General features: G+C 34.5%; 1 protein-coding gene and 1 pseudogene across 1 annotated transcript; one reads left to right on the top strand and one right to left on the bottom strand.

Annotated features, from left to right (window-relative positions):
- Positions 1-434: 434 nt before the first annotated feature.
- LOC124369474 lies at positions 435-5,449 on the bottom strand. The gene is made up of 3 exons (XM_046827484.1): positions 5,300-5,449; positions 4,306-4,546; positions 435-481 (listed from the first exon to the last, which is right to left on the bottom strand). Exons 1-3 carry the CDS (start codon positions 5,447-5,449, stop codon positions 435-437), a joined length of 438 nt encoding a protein of 145 aa, XP_046683440.1.
- Positions 5,450-12,471: 7,022 nt separating this feature from the next.
- LOC124369172 overlaps positions 12,472-16,170 on the top strand; it is a 35,047-nt pseudogene continuing 31,348 nt past the window's right edge.

The raw sequence follows: 16,170 nt of genomic DNA on the forward strand, positions 1-16,170 counted from the left end.
GTAATTATGGAATTTTATTAAATATTAAATAAATAATGTTTGTTAAAATAAAATATTATAGTTATGTTAAAATAGCTAGAGAAAACAAAAAAAATTATAATATTGTTTAAATTAATACAATAGTAATAAATATAAATTAGAGTTATTATAACCAATTATCAATTTCTTTGTGTACTGAGCTCAGTTCAAATGAGGTTATATCGAATATATATTTGTTATATTGAATACCATTATCCACTTATCACTTTGTGCCTTTTCATTTATACAGTATAGTATACATAGGTTTTGAGTGCTCTCTGTATATGTAGGCAAACGTCCAAGTCATTCCTCACTCATTGTTCAAATTTAAATTCATTATTTAAACTTAAAAATAAATTACAACAAAATATAGTAATTTTTTAAGGAATAAGAGCAATGGAAAGTCTGCTGCTCACTTAGACATGAGTGGGCACAAATGGTGGGAAAGACCGCTCTCTTATTTCTGCAAAAAGACAAAAAAACCAAACTACATCTGGGACACCCCTAACCTTACACCATTGTTTCATAAACTCACCCGAACAAGTATATATAAGAAGAAAGTAAAAGGCCATCACGCAAAATCAATACAACTAAATTAGAAATTTTGCAGTCTAAAAGACCTGCACCTACTAGTGGGTTGATTGAGCATGAATTTCTCTTACTTACTCACATACTTTAATCTTTAATTTAATTCTTTTTGTAATTAATAATTTTTAATTTCGGTTAAAAAAAATTTTTATTAGATTTGAATAAAGCACTTTTTTGTTAATTCTTTATAATTTGTACCAATTATAACAGTAGAGTAAATAGTGGGGGCATATTTTGTTATTTTTTTACTGCAATTACCCGTGGAAAACAGGCTCCGTGAGATAATGTACAAAATTAGTTAATTTTGTATTCGCTCACCGTCGGTGCTCTCGAATCACGTAACCGCGGCGATTGGCTTGAGGGAGACCGAGGGTGACGTCTTGGTTTTGTCAGTTAAATCAAACATTACTACATACGTAACCTGTTTGTCGGGTTTCTGCTTGCTCGGTAAATTAGCAGACTATGACTAGCGACCAGTTCAGAGTTAACCTACAAACCGAAGACTTGTGCCCTATACGACTACACTCACGTATCTTGACTGTACTAAAGCTTACCGAGTACTTTCAAGAAACCTTTTGTTGTAGGAGTATAATGTTAAAATATACTCAATAAAGTAAATTGAGAACGAATCGATATATGGTAATATACAAATATATCGAAGCACCAAACAAGTAAGTGAGGAGAGCAGAAATTTATTAGAAATATCTAAATTTGAGTGAATGGATATATACAGTATCGTTTAGTTTATTTGAATTTAATAAATCTTTTTGAAAAGATCTTTTAATTTCATTTTGATTTTGATCATTAAAAAACTTGGAAGTGTTAAATTTTTAGTTACATTTTTATTATAATAAAAACCTTTTATTTCCAGAAGAAGTTTTGTTTTCTTTCTTTTAGCAAGTAAAAGTCCACCACGTAATTCGTTTCATACCGACCTTTCGGTAAATGATTTGTCGATCTTTATTTACATTTTGTGTACAATTATGGCTGTGTATTAATTCATTTTCTTTTTTCTGTAATTTAGTTTTATAAGAAAATCCTAGTCATGATACTGCAAAATAAGCTATCAGTTTAAAACTGTTGACTGAAGATGGTTTCCCATAGCAAGGCCAAAATATTTCAAGAATTTAACTTTGTTAACGTTTTGATGAATGGAAAACTTAACGATTATAAATATAACTAAGAACTAAAATGTAGCCTTTATATACTATTTACTAGTTTGAAGTCTACTTTCTGAGATATAATATACATACACATATAATATCATACTCATGGCCTCTTTTTAGTGGCACCTCCGCCGCTTAAAAAATTATAAAACTTCAGTGCATTTAGATATGTATAAAAAACTAAAAACAAGAAAATATGAATTTGAGGCTGTTTAAGTGTTTTTTTAGAAAGAATATATATAATACTAGTTAGTATATTATGCATGTTCTATATTTAATTATAAGTGCACACTCAAACATTGAAGCACATACCTTGAAAAACATAGATAATAAAACGATTTCTCAAAATTATGCAAAATTGGTATAAATGAATGTGATATTCAACAGTAAGTTGGTATTTGACATGCAAAAACGTTTATTTACTCTTGGTATGTTTCTCAGTGATTGAAACAGTTTCTAAAAATAGTACCAAAAGCAAGTTCCACTACGAAGGTAATTTATTTACAATATATACATTTTTAAAATAATATATATATATATATATATATTACATATATTTTAGGTATAATAAAATAATGAATAAATACAAGCGAAAACATGAACAAAATCAATCATTCTGTAGGAAAATAAAATACAACAAATAGCTTTTTAAAAAAGATTGCAAATGACAAGCAAACGCTGAAAAAATTGTAGAAGAAACCCGCCAAGTGAACGTCGTGATAACACTCCATACATTATCAATTATTTTCTATCTCTATGTTAACTAATTCAGTATACAAGATTTTATTGTACTTGGCCGAAGATTATAATCATGCAATAAGAAAAACCAGATGTTCTCCTGGAGCCTACGTTGGCACGGTGTAACTCATGGCGCACGTCAGCATTTTTTTGATACAGTGACGTGCTGTTTATTTAAATTTATTTTCTGTTTTTAGGAAAAAACAAAAACAAGCAAAGAAATATTTTAAAAAAGATCTATTGATACTGGTGACAGCTATACCATAGTATTTAAACAAGTGAAATACTACTCTTTAATTTAAATGGATGCTACAATATTTAAAATTATAAGTTAGTAGAGAACTAATTTGAGCAACAAAGAATAAAAGGAATATCTTAAGCTTCAGTATGATTCACTAGACTCACCAAAATACAGTATAGCCTCATTAATCCGACCTAAGTTGAAAGTCATGACATTGGATAATTGAATTATGCCAGATAATAGGAGATATAATCAAAATCACGATAAAAACATAAAAAATTATTTATTTCACCCACTGTGATGCATACTACCCAGAGCAAAATAGCCAAGGTAGTGAAAGTAATTATTTTAGTACAAATAATATTTCATCCAACTAGATCGGCTTAAATAGGACTAATTCTCATAATACAAATAAAAATAATACATATAGGTACCCCAGTATAAAAACTAAAAATAATAGGCCTACTAAAATTGTAGCTTCTACGCAAAACACAACAGTCGTCAAACCTCTTCAATGTCAGGATTATAGGTACGCACACAACTTACTGTACAGGATAAAGAACATTTACAGTATTTATTATAGAAGAAAATTGAGTAAGTAAGATCCAAAGTGCAAACTATTTCTCAATTTTCAGGTATACAAAAAAACAGATGGATCAATTTTTAACATCATGTATGTTTGGTGTTCGTGCCACGAAAACAAATATTGGCCCAAAAATACATAATTTAAAACCAAATTAAAACAAAAGTACAGGTACAACAAACATTGGCACCAGATAAAAATGTTGCAAGAACTTAAACTGTTGCAGTGCAATGAAATAGCTATAATAATGGCTATAAATAATGATGTGTATCAATTTAAAAAATATAATACATACACTAGAAATACATATATTATTAATTATTAGTGTATATTATTAATCCAATAATAAAAAACTGCATATACTATAATAGCACGAATAACTAACATTTCTTTCTGAATAATAGGTCACTAAAGCCAAAATGGTCCAAATTATTAGTATAAATAAAATACATATAAGTAGAATTCAAGAAACATGGTTAACAAAAACCGATTAATTTCAAGATAAAAATTATAAAATCTTCCGATTAGATAGAGAGGATGGTTTTGGAGATGTAGCCTTTATTGTAAAGAAAATACATAACCTGTAAAATTATAAAGGAACTGTACTAAAATACATTACAATTACTGGCAATATAAATAAACAATCTCGAAATGCCCAAAACTATTTTTAGTAAATACTCAACAACCAATAAAATCAATAAATAATTTAGGACTGAACAACTATTCATTAAGAACCTTAATACCTTCTTCTTGATCTAATACCAGCATAGTTGGGATGGCTGCGTCAATCAAGTTTCAAATTTAAAACTCACAACACAAAACTATAAACAAATTATTTACAAACTACTAAATGGCGGTAGACAGGTTGTTAACTCTTCCTCAAAGAACTCATTGATGGAGTACAAGGGTAGCGCATTTAAAAAGAGCCCTTGGAACTCCATGCCGAACATTGAAGGGTTTAGATGTAGTACCATGGACGGAGAGAACCTGCTGCTTTCCACTGAAGTAGGATTTGAAGGTGTCAATGACCACATCACTAGCTCCATATTGCTCCAGTTTGTTTAGGAGAATTTTGTGTCGTATGCAATCAAAAGCCTTGCTAAGGTCGCAGAGGGCCAATAACGCAAAGTTCCGATCTTCAAAGGCTGTTTTGATCTTATCTACCAAGTCCATTACAGCAGTAGTTGTTGATCTTCTACGGCGGAACCCATGCTGCAGATTTGAGAGGATTGATTTTTTCCAGATTGAGTTAGCTGGCGTTTTAAAACTGTTTTCAGGAAAATGGAATTATGGATATCGGCCTATATATATCCATGTGTTTAGGGTCGCCCATCTTGAAGACTGGAACAGTGCGTGATATGCACAGGAAGTCAGGAAAATAGCCAAATCTCAGACAGTTGTTGATTGCCGTGGAGACTGGAGCCGCTATGATGTCTATGATTTCACGAATCACAGCCAAAGACACCATAAACATCTTAGCTATGAAAGCTCCGAAACCTACTCACAAATTTCACAACCTCTTGAGGTGTCACAAAGTGCCAACGAGTCAGACCAAATTCGGACGTCCTGACTCCTGACAACGGATCCAAGTCAACTGCAGGGATACTGTCAACAACAGCATCAATGGAGCCTAACAGTGCCAGACGATCTATAATTATCTTTCAGTAGAAGTACCAGGTTCCTCAACTTGGACAGCTCTGGTGTAAACCAAGAGTGCTCCTCCGCTTTTGGCAGAATGAGTTGGGGCGTCTACTTTTCTCAGGGAAATGTGAATTAAAATCGTTGTAAAACAAATAAAAAAATTCTTGAAAAGGCATGGACTGGATCCAGAATCCGCCATTTGGCTCCGGTTCAGTTTTCCTAATGCTAACTTAAATGGTTTTAAAAATTCATCCTTGTTTTATCTGTAAGTAAAGTTGAAATTTGCACTCCATGGAAGTGAAACAGTGTATTAGGTTTACTCACCTCCTCCAGGTTGGTCATTAAAATAACGGCGCTATGGTCGGCAATGCAAGGTTCTGTAACCCTGACACTGTAGTTCCAGGAATCCAGATTGGTGACGATACTGTCCAGACATCGGTCTCCTCGAGTTGGTTCTGAGGTGGTAACAAACATACCATGGGTACGAACAAGATTTTTAAAGCTTACAGTGTGGGGGTCACTGTCAATGTTCAAAGGAACGTTGAAATTGCCTCATATTAAGATGGATTTATTAGGAGGTAACATAGAAAGGCAATCATCAAGCCTATTTAAAATTTCAAGAAAGTCGTCATTTGGTGATCGGAAAATACACACAATTATTGTCGAGATTTGATCAATTCAATACCTATGAGTTCACAGTCTACCTATTGGTTAAACTCAGACAAATCTAAGACTCGTGCTTCGATATCACTGTCTAGGAAAATGGCAACTCCCCCACACTTAAAATTCAGCCTACAACAGAGGAAATACAATTATATTCGGGATATGAGTGCTGATCATATATTATGGAATTATAATAAGAATGACAGCAGGGTTCATGATATTGTCAGGTATTATACTCATTCCAATTTCATACTATTAAACAACAATTGTTTGACTAGTGTACCTAATTTATACCACCAACAGTCAGTAATCGATTTAACAATTGCAATCTTAAATATTTTCAACTGAATTTTAAAATTGGAAGTAGGGATGGGTCCGATAGGAAATGACCACTTTCCAATAATAATAATAATAACAACAACGGTAGAAATTACATCTAACTACAATAGTAGTAACAATTACATTAAGACAAACAAAAGAAATTTTTAAAAGGCAAATTGGTCACTGTACTGAGATAATAAATAATCAGATAGATAATATTAAAAACCTGCCAATCAATAAAGCAGTCGATAAGCTCTTTAGAAGTATGACTAATGCGCCTGATCAAGCTATTCCAAAAATTAAAATATGTAAAAATAATAGATTTCAATCTAAATATTATGGTGGACAAATGCACTACTTAAACCTGATGAAAATACTCGTAGATATAAGAAACAGTCTTGTAGGGCAATCTTATTAATACTATGTATGATTAAGTCACTGTAATGTATTGAATTACAATAATAATTATAATAATAATTATTATACATATTATAAATTGTTACTGGCAAGTTAAAGCCACAGCCAAAGACCAACTGTATGATCGTATGATGCTGTGACGTCATATGGGGTGATCAGTTTGAATAAATGCCATTGGCTGTTCTCATCACGCCACCAGATCATACCACCACTACCACTTCCAGTGTCCTGCCCTTGTCTCTCTCTCAGTTACCCTCCAACCTTAACCGAGCACAGTCGATGATGTAAACTAATTCAGTCTTTTATTCCGATTCCCCGTAACACGTACACAACAATTGGCGACGAGGTATTAATGCGATCCCGCGAGTGCAATGCAACCTGTTCGATTGTGCGTAAATAATTTCTCCGAAAATTATAGTGTGAGGAAGTGTGTCTGTAGTTTGGCGTCACGTGGACTCAAAATCGGTACATTTTGATGTTGGAAGACAAGGTCGTAAATTGGAACATTTCGTCTTTATTTAGTGAAACAGTAAAAATGGCGGGAATTATTGGCGGAATCGGTGACTTCGACAACAGTGCAGAAACTTGGAATTCGTATGTTGAACGATTTGAATTATTCGTTGACTGTAACAGTATTAGTGACGACAAAAAGGTTAGTACGTTACTAACAGTCGTGGGTGTGAAAACGTACAGTTTGTTACGAGATTTATGTACGCCGGAAAAACCTTCAGTGAAAAAGTTCGATGAATTAGTGAAGTTAATTCAGGACCATTTGTACCCGAAGCCATCATTCATAGCTGAAAGGTACAAGTTTAGCAAAAGGAATCAGCAGGAAGGAGAATCAGTCGCAGAGTACATCGCCAGCCTCAAGAAGTTGTCTGCATACTGCGAGTTTGGCGCATCCCTCAACGACTATCTCAGAGACAGACTGGTGAGCGGCATCAGGAGTGAGTCGACCAAGCAGAGGCTGTTGGGAGAGACCACCCTAACCTTCGACCAGGCTGTGAAAATCGTCTGCTCAGTGGAAGCGGCGGCATTGACAGTGAACGGCGGCAGCCGGGTCCAGCGGATGGCAGCGCATCACCACCCACATGTGAGAGTCGGCGGCAGCGGTGGCAGCGCGAGCTACAACGCAAGGCACGAAGTCAAGGTGCAGTGTACGTGCTGTGGGCAGTGTGGTCACTATAGGGAGCAGTGCAAATTGTTTGGTGTTGTGTGTCACAAATGTGGTAAAAGAAATCACATATCTAAGGTGTGTCGATCTACTGAAATTAGTAAGTTACCAGACAATCAGCTTTCGAAAGTTAAGAAAGGTATATCTTATCAGTCTAATTTTCAAAACAAGAAAAACAAAGATTATAAGAAACATAATTTTGTAAATGATAGTTCAGAACTCTCAGATTCAAATAATTCTAAGAATTATGTTCAGAGTGGTGAAAATCTTAAGAGTTATGTCGAGGACATACAGAATTTATTTAAAGTAAATGAAACTCACGGTGAAAGAATTAGAGTTGACCCAATTAAGATTAAAGTCCTAGTGCAAGGTCGAGAAACCATATTTGAAGTTGATACTGGAGCTAGTGTCACAGTGTGTAGTGAGGATTTTTATGAAAATAATTTTAGTTCTTGTAAATTGTTAGAAAACGACCTAACTTTGAGTTCGTACACTAATGAACCTATTATACCTGTGGGCAAAGTTAATGTTGATGTTTGCTATGAGAAAATACATAAATGCTTAGATTTGTATGTGATTAGAGGAGGTTCACATCCTTTAATGGGTCGTGATTGGCTTAAAGTACTGGGAGTTGACATTTCGTTTAAAAATAACTTGTGTGTTATAAACAGACCTATAGATAACAAGACTAATTTCGAGACAATGACGTCCGAGCTAACTAATCAATTTCCAGAAGTGTTCACTGAGAAACTAGGTCAGTATACAGGCGAACCAGTAAAACTAAATCTAAAAGAAAATGCTAGACCTAGGTATTTTAAGCCAAGACCGATACCATTCTCATTGAAAAGTAAGGTAGAAAAAGAACTACAACGCTTAGTTGACGAACAAGTGTTAATTCCAGTAAGCAGCTCGGAATGGGGAACGCCCATTGTACCAGTATTAAAAAAGAACGGTGAAATTAGGCTATGTGGAGACTTTAAAGTTACTCTAAATCAGTATCTAGAAGTAGACAAGTACCCTATACCTAGGATAGAAGATTTATTTGCAAATTTACAGCATGGAGAACGTTTCTCTAAAATAGATCTTAGTCAAGCCTATATGCAATTAAAGTTAGACAGTGAGTCACAAAAATTATGTACAATTAGCACGCATAAGGGTCTTTTCTCATATTGTAGAATGCCTTATGGAATCTCATCAGCCCCAGGCATATTTCAAAGAGTTATTGAACAATCTTTGCATAATTTAGAAGGCATATCAGTGTTCATGGATGATATTCTTATCACCTCACCTAATAACGAAACTCATGTAAGTAGGTTGCAAGAGGTTTGTAAACGCCTGAGTGAAAAAGGATTTACCGTAAAGAAAGATAAATGTACGTTCTTTGTAGACAAAATCGAGTATCTTGGTTTTAGTATCGATAAAGATGGACTGCATACCTCTGAATCTAAAATTAAAGCTATAAATCAAGCACCTGTACCTAAATCTGTCACTCAAGTCAAAGCTTTTATTGGCTTGGTAAATTATTATGGAAAGTTTATCAATAATTTGTCAACAATCTTGAGTCCGTTGTACAACTTGTTAAAAAAGGACGTGCTATTTGATTTTGATGAAAAATGTCTCAAATCATTTAGCCATGTCAAGGATGTTTTGACTAAAGCACCAGTTTTGGCGCATTATGATTCAAAGTTGCCTGTAAAACTAGCAGTAGACGCAAGCTCGACAGGGCTGGGCTGCGTACTTAGTATCATAACCCCTGAAGGCGTTGAGAAACCTATTGCATACCACTCTCGTACTTTATCACCGGCAGAATGTCAATATTCACAAATAGATAAAGAAGCTTTAGCAGTAGTATATGGAGTAAGGAAATTTCATCAATATTTGTATGGCCGAAAATTCACATTGTGTACTGATCACAAACCTTTAATTAGCATATTTGGACCGAAAAAGGGTTTACCTGTTTTCGCAGCAAGCCGATTACAAAGATACGCATTATTTTTAAGTTGATACAATTTTGATGTACAGTATGTAAGGTCAGAAAAGCATGGTAACGCAGACGCATTATCACGCTTACCATTAAGCACTAAACACGTTGTAAATAATAACAATGAACCAAGGTGGAAAGGTACCTATTTACACTGTATCGCTGAAAGTTCAGTACCTTTAACTTTTGAAGATGTAAAAGCTGAAACCCAAAATGATCCTATTATAAAACAAATACATAACTATGTGATGTACGGATGGCCAAGTTTTTTGTCAGGAGAGAATAGGGAATTGTTACCTTATTTCCAAAGGAAGGACGAGCTAACAGTTGAGCATGGCATTGTTATGTGGGGATATAAAATTGTTGTTCCTAACAAGTTGCGTAGCTACGTATTAAATGAGTTACACGCGAGTCACTTGGGAATTGTAAAAATGAAGTCAGTAGCAAGATCCTATATTTGGTGGCCAAATATAGATGAAAACATTGAAAGCCTAGCGAACAATTGCTCTTCCTGTCTTATGGAACGTTCTAGTCCTAGTAAGAGTAATCTACATGTTTGGCACTATCCATCTATGCCATGGGAAAGATTGCATATTGATTACTTGGGTCCTTTCAAAGATAAGACCTACTTGGTAGTAATTGATGCTTACACTAAGTGGTTGGAAGTATTTGAAGTAGGCTCTACTTCAGCTAAGCTAGCTATAGAAAAGTTAAGAGAACTATTTTCTAGATTTGGATTACCTGTCACTATCCATAGTGATAATGGACCACCATTTACCTCAGTTGAATTTAAAAATTTCATGCAACTTAATGGTATAAGACATACATTTTCACCAGCTTATCATCCTCAGTCTAATGGTCAGGCTGAGAACTCAGTTAAGTATGCTAAACGTAAAATAAGATTGGCTTTTCAAGAAAATATTGATACTAAAGTAGCCTTGAATAGGATGTTATTTGATTACAGAAACTCCGTTCATAGTACTACTAACGAGACACCTGCCAAATTAATGTTCAATAGACCACTAAGATGCAGGCTAGATTTACTCAGACCTAATGTAGCCAGAACTGTGCAATTAAAACAGGACAAACAAAAAGAATATTTTGGCGGTAGAAAAACGAGAATTCTATTTCCTAATCAATCTGTATTAGTGAGAGATTATCGCTCTAAAGACAAATGGATAGAGGGCATTGTAATAAAACAGTTAAATAATGTGATGTATTCTGTTATGACAAAAACTGGTTTAATTTGGAGTAGACATATTGATCAGCTGATAGGACTACACAGTAGTATTGTTGACAGTGACAGTCAAATTCCACCATCTCAGGACCGTACAGTTGCGGAGCGTGAGACAGGCGCTCAGTGTCCGCCAACTCCAAGCCCAGTCAGAATTAGTAACACTGACCTCACTAGATCAGCTGGTCTCTCCCCCTCCTCACCGCATCATACCTCTCCATGTCACATCACTACCCCTCATTCTAGACCACGTCTTTCTCTACCCTCATCTGTTCCTTCTCCTGTCACTAGAACAGCTGATCATACAAACAGATACCCAACTCGTATTAGGAAACCTGTAGAGAAATTAAACCTGTAAATAACTTACAGTATTTAAGGATGACATTTAATAATGATATGTGTTATTTATATTTAAATGTGTTTATTATATATTTATTATTACACTTGTATTGTTTAATTTATCTATGACTTGTGTGAATTCAATTTATTTTGAAATTTGGAAGGGAGGAAATGTAATGTATTGAATTACAATAATAATTATTATACATATTATAAATTGTTACTGGCAAGTTAAAGCCACAGCCAAAGACCAACTGTATGATCGTATGATGCTGTGACGTCATATGGGGTGATCAGTTTGAATAAATGCCATTGGCTGTTCTCATCACGCCACCAGATCATACCACCACTACCACTTCCAGTGTCCTGCCCTTGTCTCTCTCTCAGTTACCCTCCAACCTTAACCGAGCACAGTCGAAGATGTAAACTAATTCAGTCTTTTATTCCGATTCCCCGTAACACGTACACAACAGTCACGAGCAAACAAAGAATAGAATGGTTAATAAATAAATTACACATCATGCCGGATAATCAATATGGTTAAAAAATGAGGTGCTGAAACCACAAAAACGAAACGAATTTTTCGCTTGCAAAAAAATCAATAGGCTGATTTTTTTAAAAAGAAAACATATTATTCCTGTAGACGTGTTTAACGAATCATAATATTTTGACAATTTTTAATATCTACATTCTTAACACCCTAACTCTTTACATAAAACATAAGAACTTATTTCAACCTACTAATACTAACATATACAATCTTCGAAACTCGAGTTCTTTAGTTATACCTAAGCGCAACACTAAAATTTTTTAAGGGAAACTTTTTACTCTGGAATTAAATAATTTAACCATTTTTAAATAAGAACCAAATTAAAAAAGTAAACGACAATTCCAAAACAAAATTGAATTCTATAAAAAATTAATAGGTTTTTAAATTTAATAAGAAACCGTTATGAGAAAAAATATCAGAAAACATGTTTTAAATAGTGGGTCTGTTATCCAGTTTCGCAGTAGGATGTCTGCTTGATGGATCCCTGGCAGTGAAGATGTATTACATCTAACCCCTCTTATACATCCTTCAACCTTATTGAGTCCCATATTTTAATTAAACACTGTTAGGTAATTATGGATAGAAAAAAAGCAGGTATTTACGTATCTAACAAGTAAATAGTTGGATTTATATGTTTTTTTTATGCATGTATAAATACTATATTTAATTTGTTAACCATACCTAACTATATGTTCTTGTAATGTAATTGTACAACTTTTAAATTTAGAAAAGGCATGCATAAAAAAAAAGTGAACTACGCGGTTGCATGTTTTTATTTCATTTAGCCGGTCTTAACGACAGACCCGAAAAAAAGACTAAACTATTCCTTCCTGTAACAGTGTAACGTCGAAATACATTGAGTTTGAACGTACCGGCCATAATATTGTAAGTTGCTAAAATCCTTCATTATTATTGTAGAAGTTAACAAATATCTGCATTTAATGATATGCTTGATTGTCAACAGTATAAGCGAAAAAACTAATGAATTGTTTTAATGTTTAAAGTTATGCTGATCAGAATGTCTGAAGTAGAATACAATGGTTGTTCACTGTGAGCTTTTTATAGATAAAGTACCCAATCTAAACCTCCCTTAGTATACTATCCAACTTTAGAATCCTCATTCATGCAGTGAATTTTAACTTTATTATCATTAAGTAAAATTGGCTGTAGCATATGTTGTCAGGCAATTTTATTTAATTTGAGGTATTTTTTGTGTCGTAGGCATTACTGAATGATCACTGAATGATCGGAATAGCACTTTTAAATATTTCTGACAATGTTAACTGACATTAGCTTCACTAGTTTACTGAGTAATTCTGAGCAATTACTTGGTCAACCCCAAACTTTTTCATATTTTACTACGATAATCTAGAGATGTAGCCTATGTGAAATAAAAAAAAAACAATTTAGGCCCCGGAGAGTTAACGTAAATGAAAAATAATACTGAAATAAGCAGAATTTTGATCCAAATGAACAATTTTTTTCATAAATGTTGAGCTACAAATTAATTAGTTGTTATCGAGTTGAGACAAGTGCCTCCGGCCATCAGCTACCGAAGCCCGTGCTGATGTCAACGCAAGAAAAACATCCCTCGAGATAGTACCTATCAGTAAAATATCAAATTCTAGAGGGCAAACTGGTGCATTGCAAAACGCTGTGTTCATACAAAAAACGTTTTAACTTTCCTGATCTTTACTTGAAACCGTGAAAGTAACAAATGTGTTCTCACACCCGTCACATAAAAAAGGATTATCGGAGGAACCACTAGCCATAACGGTACTGTCACAACTGGCCTTCCGCGCGTCTCCTGCAAGCCACTGTTATCGCGTGGACTTTGAACCTTCTTATCGCTCGGCAACCTGTAGGACGGCCCTGCGGGGCTTGAATTATATGTTTCTTTATTTCTGAGAACATCCTTATGACCGTAGTAAAATATGAAAAAGTTTGGGGTTGACCAAGTAATTGCTCAGAATTACCTTTTACTGTAAATACTAATTAAAATTAGGCTTGTTAATTGTGAGGTTAATGGCTGTCACATGGTCATTTATGATCATGAGTCAACCTTATAGTTATGTCGGCCATTACGCCACCATTGGATACGTAAAATAACAATAATGGTGAAATCAGGGGAATTCGTATTAGCCTGAAACAAGTACCTTCGGCCATCAGCACCTCGCGCTGTTAGTATCATACGTAAAACATTCGGTGTCTATGAGGGTAAAGGCTGACCTGGCAAATCACGAATTTGACGTTATCAACGTATTCTGCTCATCCTCCTGAAAAATATATATATGGTTTTAGGGGATGCAAATAACAAATAACATTGTTTTAGGGGATATATTCTCAAATAGTTCAATCTTTAATGTTCCGTTTGTGTTATATCTGGATATCTATTTACTTCAATGTTATATGTGGCCAGGACTGATAGCGTATCTGTTAACTGAGCGCTCCGGGGCTGTAGTCAGTGCTTCACGAGATGTGTACTATATTTCGGATCGAGTGAGTGTCTGTCAGTCATGGATAAACCATACACATAGTGAATTGTGTGTATGTCTTAGTGTTTTGTCAGGCACGTTAGGAGTTTATTTTTTGACCGAAACGAGATTATTTTCTTTTTAATACAACATACAATTTTTAATAATGAGTGTATTTGTTCGTCGCGTGGTCACATATTGTTTTTAAACCGGGAGACTTTGATGTTTCGTTGCTACAAAATAATTCGTAAAAGTAGTAACAAAAAATTATTTTAATATTGTAATTTTTTTTTAAATCGGCCTGGGCAGGTTCCTTTATTTAAAGAATGCGCTTAGACATAAAGACATATTTTTGTTTGGTGACCACGTTGTTGCATTTGAAGCCACAATGCTATATTTTGTTTGAGTTTGGCGTTTCTGCTCATTCTGTGGTGGAATAGTATTTTTTTCTGCCGCGAAGTGTATTTCCATCACATTTCAACAACATTGAAGAAAATTGGCGGTCCTCTGTCAGTCGTTGAAATTGATGAGCCCGAATTTGGAAGGAGAAAATACGATTGCGGCAGAAGAATTCAGAGCCAGTGGGTTTTTGGGGAAATCGAAATGTAGAGCAGAGATTCCTTCCTTGTTCCTGTCGAAAAACGTGACAGAGACACCCTGCTTGACGTTATTAAAGAATGGGTTCTGCCAGGTACTTCAATTGTTGGTGACTGTTGGAAGGCCTACAACTGTCTCGGTGACAAGGGATTTTTGGCACATCCCCGTTAACCATTCAATAATTTTCGTTGACCCAGATAGCGGTGCACATACTAAAACCATTGAAAGACACTGGTGTAAAGTTAAGGCGAATATCCCTCGTTATGGTGTCTGAGATACCTGGCAAATCCCTTTTCAAGACCAAATACTTCTACCCACATACCAGCCTCCAACAATTTTTTGTTGCTGCAGCTCAGTTCTGTCCACCTACACACTAATGGTAATTGTTGTCTATTACTGTCCATTTATTTATTAATTTTGCGATTTTTACATGATTTATTACCTTTTTACACTCGAGATAAATTATTTTTCAATTTATATTTCTGATTAGCTGTTCTAGAATTTGATATTTTACAGGCCAACAAAGTAGAAGAAATTTTTAGAGGTATGACCATTTTTGGAACAGTTTCTACCTCTATGTTGATGTTTGTTCATCTCTCCTCTCTTTTGTTCCTGCTTCTAGACATTTTTGCAATATTTTCTACCATTGCGTATCTGTCTTTCGCATCTCGTTATTAAATCATTATTTTTTGGCTATTTCATAATTGGTCGGATTGTTGTGCATTGTACTTTCAAAAATAAAGATGTGCTTTGTAAAAGAGATTTGATTAGGCTACTTTGATTCTTATGTTGGCTGGTTGGCCTCCGGGTAGGCCACTCTTCTAACGTTAGATTATGATTTTAAGGAATGTTGGGTATGGCGGAAAGGGGTATTTATGTGATCTGAGCTTGAATTTAGGTTTTATCTTGAGGATGTTTTCCTTTTTCTCTGCCAGCATTGTGGAGTTGGGTCGACCGAAGCCTGCACTGATAGCTAGGGGCGTTTCGGATGTAATTTACTAATATAGCTATTTTACTAATATCTTATTTTCTTAATTAATTAGAAATTTTGACAAATATTGTGAAGTGGCTAAAGTAAATAATTGCCAAACCATAGTTATTTGTGATTTGCACCCCTAAAACCATATATATTTTTGTTCAGTACGAGCTGAATACATTAATAATATTGAAATTTGTAATATTTTTGGTGATCTTCCGCCAGGTTCCAACTTTGGAAATTCTTTACTTGGATAATTGTAATCCGATTAAGACAAAATGTTTATGTAGGCCTATATAGGCACAAATATACCATTCTTGAGTATGAAATGTTGAGTTTTAGAATTATATGGAAATGTCATTTAAATTACCATCTTAATTTTTATTATTGACCGGGCATGGTTCAAAACATTTTGCATTGTTCTCTGTATGGAGCTCTTCAGTCATTATCTTAGGGTAACACAGAGTTA

Source organism: Homalodisca vitripennis, chromosome X (assembly GCF_021130785.1).
Source record: "Homalodisca vitripennis isolate AUS2020 chromosome X, UT_GWSS_2.1, whole genome shotgun sequence".
NCBI lineage: Eukaryota > Metazoa > Arthropoda > Insecta > Hemiptera > Cicadellidae > Homalodisca > Homalodisca vitripennis.